At 45.3% G+C, this 7,796-nt stretch overlaps 1 protein-coding gene across 1 annotated transcript in view; it reads right to left on the bottom strand.

The window, feature by feature from the left end:
• Positions 1-3,953: 3,953 nt before the first annotated feature.
• The window catches only part of WASF1 (WAS protein family member 1), a 49,025-nt gene continuing 45,182 nt past the window's right edge, over positions 3,954-7,796 (bottom strand). The window contains exons 7-8 of the mRNA XM_015407093.1: positions 6,649-7,244; positions 3,954-4,111 (exon numbers count right to left, since the gene is read on the bottom strand). Of these exons, the coding sequence (XP_015262579.1) occupies positions 3,954-4,111; positions 6,649-7,244 (754 nt within the window). The remainder of the gene's footprint in view (positions 4,112-6,648; positions 7,245-7,796) is intronic.

Genomic DNA, 7,796 nt, shown 5'->3' with positions numbered 1-7,796 from the left:
ATCATTAAATTTGCGCAGTTCGTCCTTCTCGGCCAGACCCATCGCATAAATTGGGTAGTTTTTGGCCGGGTAATATTTCAGTGCTGCAATTCGAGTGTCTATGGGGTGGAAGCTCATCGGCTTCTTCCTCTTCGAACACCCTGGCCAAGTCCCAGTACTCCGGGGGAATGGTTTGCAGCTCCTCTTGAGCTAAACACACTCTAGGGGTTTCCACTATTGGCTGCTGGCCCCACTGCGGGTTCCATCGGTGCCCTTGACACCGAGGTGAGATGAAGTGCACCTTCGCTTCATCCCACAGAATGTATGGATCATGTCCATGCAGCCAAGTGCCCCCCAACACCAACGGGAACCTGGCGGCCGGGGTGATCATGAACAACCGCTTTTTAACAGCCGCTCTTCCCAGTGATCCCCGCCCCAACCCGCAAAGGTACAGTCTCGTATTCATATGGTTCTTTCATTGTGGAACCGTCCATTTGGGTAAAAATCAACGGGTCATCAAGCTTCACCACCCCAGCGTCCAGCCCCATGACTAAGGAAGGGTTGATGAGATCCCTCCCACACCTCGAGTCAATGAGTGCTCTTACACGGATATGCGTCCCAAGGGCTGGGTTAATCAGAATCACAGTCACGAAAAACAAGGGGGGGGGAGCTGCTCACCACTTTTGGCGCCTCCGGGATCGGGCCCTGCTGTTCTGTGCCTCTCACAGCAGGACCTTTCCTGTCGACTTCTTTGCCGGGGTGGCGAGGCATACTTTTGCGGGATCGCTCGGCCCCTGCTTCACTGGATCGCTCCACCACAGTCGGCTGCGAAATGGCCCCACTCCCCACACTTTAGGCATAGCCCTCGTTGCATACGTTGCTCTCGAGTAGACTCAGCCAACTTCGCCGGTTTCATCTTCTGCGCCGGGGGTTAGGCTTGCTTCCCGCTGCTGCGATGTCCAGGTGCAGGGTATTCAGGCGGGTCTCTGCACTCTCCGTCTCCTGCATTCATGCCGGTAAAGAGATTGAGTCCATTGCCCGTAGGACCGTTTCCTTGATCTGTGGGTTCAGTCCTACCTTAGCACCGGATCTGGCCAAGTTTGGACTTTTGCCACATGCAACTTAAACTCGGAGGAGTATTCTCTCACTGATCTCCTCCCTTGCTTCAGGGTGCGTAGAAACGCTCTTGCTTTGGGCCTGGTGTTCCGGTCCTCAAATTGGGCATGCAACGCCCACATAAAAGTGTCCAAATTCACCAGCTCCGGGCCCCTGGCGTTGTGCAATCCCACATACTAAGCCGTGGCGGAGCCCCGTAAGCGGGCAACTATCCACATCCAATCGGCTGCTGTCATCCGGGAACAGGTGGCCCGGCCTTTCCACAAACTTCATCACTTGAACCACAAAGTAGGATAGTTCCTCAGGGTTTCCGTCGAACGTGGCCTCGATCCGGTCTTTCAGGCGATGTAGCACAGGGCCTCTCGGGCTGCCTGGTCGTGGCACTGGAGCCGGGGCCTCCCCTGGTCCCGGCACGGGTACATCCTCTGGTCTGGGCGGCAGCGGAGGTGCCAGTGGGGCAGCAGGGAGTACCGGTGCCGCTGGTTGGGCTTCCCTCTCCACTCGGATGGCTTGGACCACGAACTGTGGGATTGCTTGGATGACTTCCTCCAACTCCTGTTGCAGCTGCCGCCTCTCCCGATCTGCCACCTCCATTCTATGGGTCAGTTCCAGTCTCTCAATCGGGGACGCGTGCCCATTCCTCGCCGACCTCTCCGTCACCCATGCTCCTGGCGGTGGCTATAAGGGGACCCCGTAGGGGGGGAAACCTCCAGCCGAGGCAAACCCCAGGTCAAACCTGCTGTCTCTCTGGGGGACCTGCGTAAGCATATACGTCTCTGCCGTGGAGTCCGGGTTGAATTGGCTCCACCTGGAGCTCGGTTGGTATCCCTGGCCGGGCAGCTGCCATGGGCCTGAAGGGGTCAGGAACAAATGGGTCGATGTCTTTGGGACTGCTCCCTTCCCAGTGGCTGTCACCGGAGGTGTAGTGGTCACAGGTGCCGTCCCCTGGGTCATGGGAGTCTCCCCCCCAGATGTGGTGGGGACCGGAATCTCCTCCTCAGAGGGGACCTGTTTCTCCTCTTCGTCGCTCATCTCGGGTAGAGAGAGAGAGGCGCGTAGATAGAGAATGAAGGATTCCTAACAGAATGTCAGGTTCCACAGCCAATAACCGAGTACATGCTTGTCAGAAAGGTTATACTTTATTGCAGAGCTATAGATGCAATACAGTATAAATAAAGTATAGATGCAGAGCTAGGCACTGCGGTGGCTCAAGTGGTTAAGACACTGAACTGCAGGCTGTGGAAGGTCAGTAGTTCAGCAGTTCAAGACCCGGGTTCCGGCTCTAGTTCCAGCTCCTGCCAACCTAGCAGTTCGAAAGCAAGAAATTGCAAGTAGATAAATAGGTACCACTTTGGTGGGAAGGTAACAGCGTTCCGTGCGCCTTGGTGTTTAGTCATGCCGGCCACATGACTACGGAAACGTCTTCAGACAGCTCTGGCTCTTCGGCTTTGAAACGGAGATGAGCACCGCAACCTGAGAGTCAGATTCGACTGGCTTTCGAGCAAGGGAACCTTTACCTTTACCTATAGATGCATTAACAAAGTCACTGTTAGGAATGGCGTCGCCCCTACAAGTATAATGGGACATAGGGTATTCGTATGCACCCCCCCTCCCTTAGGCCAATTAGCCACATTCCCGCGCACGGGAGAAGGAGCCCCAGGCCGTTAGAGCCAAAGCTGAGAACCGAAAGCGCTCCCACGGTTCCCCTGATTTCCAGACACTACACAGCACCTGCAAGGCTATAGATAAGCAAGCATTACAGAAGCCAAGAAGGAATGCAGCGTACCGGTTACACAGGCAAACGAATACCCCACCCCCACCCCCACCCCAAAGCTGACAGGCATAAATATGAGTGACAAGGAAAGCTTGGTTGCCAAATGTGCTGCTGAAATAAGCTAAGCTTAGAGAATTTGCACCAATGCATCCGGTATAAGAGGAAAGTGAAAGAACAGAAAGAACTGCAAACGGACTGTTACAGAGAGATCAGCTTCCCCCTATGCTGGGCCCCCAACCTCATTATGGAGACAAGATGCAAGGAGATCTTAATGCTTTGAGTTTAAGGTAACTGTGTGGTTGAAAAAAATTAACAGCTAGGAAGACTTAAAACAAATTGTTTATTTAAATCAAACTGTTATTTCTAACAGTTACATAAGTTACACAGAGTGGGTAAATGGAAATCAAACTCTTAAGCAGGCAAAATAGTATCACACAATAGGTACCAGGGAAGAAGGGAGAAAAATCGCAAAACAATCAAATAAGGCCATAATTATTTAATAAAAACAACAATAAAACTCCCCAAAAACCCTCATTTCTTTTTTCTTTCAGTGGGTCAAGTACTGCTAGAACTATATGTACCTTACAAGGTACAGATTTTACCCAGATAGTGAAAACATGATAGCTGGGGTGCAATCCACCAAGTTTTTCTCCTGCTTGGGTTCCACAGAAATTGCAGAGCTTGATGGATCATACCCTCTTTTCCCTGTTTTTTAATCATTAACAGTGTAGTAAGGCTCATTAGTACATACAGCTGCCTTGAAACTTCAGTCTTAATTGCCTTCATAACTTAAAATTCACAAAGTGCACAGTTAAAGATATGCCAAAAATTTTAATCTGCTATTCTACCAACAGCTGCCCATGCGTAATACTTAGTGGTCTACTGGAACAAATTATGCTCTTTCAAAGAGCTGTATCACTGTAAAACATTTAGTTTCAAAGATGTGCTAAGATTCTGTGAACTGAAAAGTAGAAAAACATGGATTATATAAAGAAAATACAAAAACACTAGAAATGACCAAACATTTTCAAAGAACAAGCACCACAATGGACATCAGCATTCAGTTTTGTAGTATATATCCTGTCTACTCCAACCAATCAACTTCATCAAACTCTGAGTCATCTTCAGAATCGCTATATTCCACAGCGATACGGCGTGACAATATGGTGGCAACATCATTCTCAACACGCTCGTGTTTAGCTTCTTGTTCACGCTGCTCTTCAACTTTTCGTAACTGAATACCTAAAGCATAAGGAAAAATATTAGCAGTGTGCATGCCTTATGTATCACACGTGCCAGCATAAATTCACTTGGTTTATTTTAGATCAGTATTAGAGAATACTTTAGGGTCAACCTAGACATGACAGCATCCCTGGATGCGACCCATGGATACTGCTGCCATTTTAAATCCTAATGGGATTATTTTAAAATGTCATGAGGCCCTGCTGAATGGTGGGATGAGGTATTCTTGTCTCCCCTGCCCCGTGCAGCTGCGCACTTGAAAAGGTATGTGCAGTGGTGGTGGGGAAAAGAACACCTCATTCCATTGTACTGTAAGGCTAATCAGACTCAGACCTTGGCAGCATTTTAAAATTGGCTTTAAAATGGTGTTGGATCTGAGCATGATGTTACATATAATTTGGCTCTTTGCTCCAAAAACCACAATTACTACTATTATAGTTCACTTGGTATAAGCAACTGTCCACTATAAATTAGTTTTATATGTGGCATACGCATATAAGGAAGGGGACCGTATCACAAGGCTGAATCCAAATTCACCTTGATCTAGTGATCAGTTTTTCCAAACACCCTCACAGCATCCCATGCTGTTCCTTAGTGAATCCTTCCACCCAAACCCACACAAGCAGCATTTTGGGGAGCCCAGTGAACTGCAGCAAGAAGAGGGTCAAAAGGAAGAGCTACCCTAGAAGCAGAATCATTTTAAGATCCAACCTATAGAAAATGTTTTTTTAGTTGAAGTCTGAAAATGATGGGTTCAATACATTTATTTACCCAGCTCATAATATTTAACTTTGCCCCAGATAATGGTTTTCTCATAAGTTAAGTAAATAAGAATGTTACTTTTAAACTGTGTTTTCTTTGGATGGGGAAAACAACACAAAAAATAAATTATATTAAAAAAATCTTTTCCTGCCAAAATGGATGCAGTACTTGTATAAACATCCATCCATGCATTGCTACCATGCTGGAATGATAATGTGATTATACAAAAGTTTTTAAAAGAAATTAATTCAAACACAAAGAGAAAGAATGTGGGTACATGCACTTAAATTTATTGATTGCAAAGGCAGTAGCAGCCTCAGGACTGTTGATACAAAGCAAGCTCCCTCCCCCCACCCCAAGTATCTGCAGCTGCTGTTTGCAACTGGCAAACCATTGGTGATTTGAGACAAGGGGATTTCATCCATTACTAATTTTAAGTCTTTTCCAGTAGATGCATATAGCCTGATTTTGTTAAATGAAGAAGAACTGCAGCAATAGACAAGTACATTGGATTATTTAGTTTTTCCTCATAAAAATAGTTTCTTTAAAGTGTGATACCTTTCAACATAAGTAGAAGTCAGTAAATAGCCACTGATACTTCTGCTTACTAAAAGAAGTATTCAAAGGCCTTTATTTTAACTGAAGGTTTTTTTTATTTGAAAGATAAGAACTCCAGTATGCATTAGGTAATATTTTTCTGGAATAAATACTACAACCATCCTTCTGGCCTTTTCATTACCTTTTTTTAGAATCCTAAGTTCAACAATATAACAGTGTATCATATGGGGGGGGGGAATTAATGCATTGGCTACCAACCCCTCTTTACTGTTAATATATTTATTTTAAATGTTTTATGCTGCCTGTTACCCGATCAGGGTCCACAAGGCGGCGAATGTAAGAAACATTAAAACATTTAAACAATAATTATAAAATAACTAATTTAAAAACACACAAAAAACACTAGAAGGGGCCAGTAATTGTTACTGGGGGTATGACAGATGAAAGTCTTCACCTGCTAGCGAAAGACATAGGTAGAAGGAGACAGATAAATCTCTGAGGGGAGGGAGCTCCAAAATTTTGGTGCCATGACTGAGAAGGCACTGTCTAGCTTTAGATGGTGAGGCAAACCGAAGCAGGACCTCCGAAGATGACCACAGTGTACAGGAAGGTTTATATGAAAAGAGGCAGTCCTTAAGTTATATTAGTCTCAGGTAGTACAGGGCTTTAAAGGTCAATTATTTCTAATAGGTAATGTCAAAAGATTGACATAACAAAAGTCATATTAGCTTCCACAACCCATGTTCAAAAGGTGGTCAAACACTATCTTCAACTCACTGATTAGTTAGACAATTTGCAGGTTAGTATGAGGAAAGCCTGAAGGTAACTACCTCATGTATGACAGGTTCATCATGAGTTTCAGTGGTGGGACTGAGTTTCTTAGTCACTTAGGCTCAATTTAAATGAGATGTTTAGGAATATATATAAGGAGTACTTTTAAAATCTCGCTGACACAGAACCACACGCCAAATTGTTTTGTCGTGTGTAAACTTTTCTAGCTAACATTTTCATAGAGTTATTTAAATTCTGAGCTCTACCAGTGGACAAGAAGCTAAGCTGGAAAACAATCTATTTGGCATTCTGCTTGTTTTACAGAATAGAACTCAAAGAAGCGTCGTAAATACCCTTGCCAGAAATAATTAAAGATATTAAACCTGTCAAAAGAATACCTGCATTAAATGAATAATACTGCTAATCAATGCACAAGTAACTGATACCTTTTCGTATTGCTTCCAGGAGGACACTTCTGGCATCACTGATGACCGGTAGTGTTGATGGGTGCCGTTTAGGTTCAGAAGCAGGGGTGACTTGGGACGGTGGGGATGGAGGCATTATTGGAACATGAGGGCCAGGGACAATGGTTGTGGGAGGGTGAGAGAGAGCTGTGACTGGTGATGAGGGTCGTATACCAGGAGGTGGCAGTGGAGGTGGTGGTGGAGGTGGTGGAAGTCCTTGCATTTCACCTTGTGGAACTAGAATGGTTTCACACACTTGGGCAGCTCTAGTGACTGGAGGAGAGGGTTGTGCTAAAGGAGGTGCAATTGGAGGAGGAGCAGGGTGAAGAACTCCAGGAGCAATCTGGAGAGGAGCTGGAGGTGGCGGTACAGCTGGAGCTTGCAAAGCAGCTGTTGGAGGTGGTGGAGGCGGTGGCACTGGAGGGGGAGGAGTGGAAGTCATTGCAGATCTTAATGAAGAAGTAGACAAAGCAGATGGAAGGGGTGGAGGCGGTGGTGGTGGTGTAGGACTCACAAACACTGGTGTTCTGCCCGTAGCAGGTGACTGAGGGCGATTTTCAATCAAACCTGAGGTGGAGCTAAAATAAAAGACATAGCAAGGGGTTACAACCAGAAGGGTGAAGATGAGCCAGTATTCATGTATAAATAGTATTCATTTACATTTTTAGTATCAGTATTAGAATGTCGTCGCAAAAACAAATAGTAATGCTTCAGCCTCCTGCAAGCTCTCACATTTCTAAACAAGCTGACTACTGCATTGGTCTCATATAAACTTTCACCTTTTATAACTGCACTGAAACAAGTTCTGTCATGTGGCCAAGCCTACACAGAGAGCTGAAAAGGAGCAACTCTGGGGATAAAACCATGCTGACAGTCCTTTTAAAATACAGAATAAGTAGACCTTTAGAAATGGGACACAAATGATCTCTAAATGTGCTGAACAAATGTAGCTGGCAACTACGTGTTGGAATTTGCATCTTGTCCAACAAATGTTCTAGTATTTCTTGAAGTTCAGGATCATTAAAATGCTAATACAAATAATTCTGTAGGCCCAAGTGGGGCATTTGAACTATTCTTTTCAACAAAAGCATTCTTGAAACACATACAATCTTGGAAGTTTGAAATCACAA

This window comes from Gekko japonicus, unplaced genomic scaffold (assembly GCF_001447785.1).
Source record: "Gekko japonicus isolate JY-2015 unplaced genomic scaffold, Gekko_japonicus_V1.1 scaffold2747, whole genome shotgun sequence".
NCBI lineage: Eukaryota > Metazoa > Chordata > Lepidosauria > Squamata > Gekkonidae > Gekko > Gekko japonicus.
The sequence above is the reverse complement of the archived record's forward strand: the minus strand, read 5'-3'. Positions and strand labels throughout refer to the sequence as shown.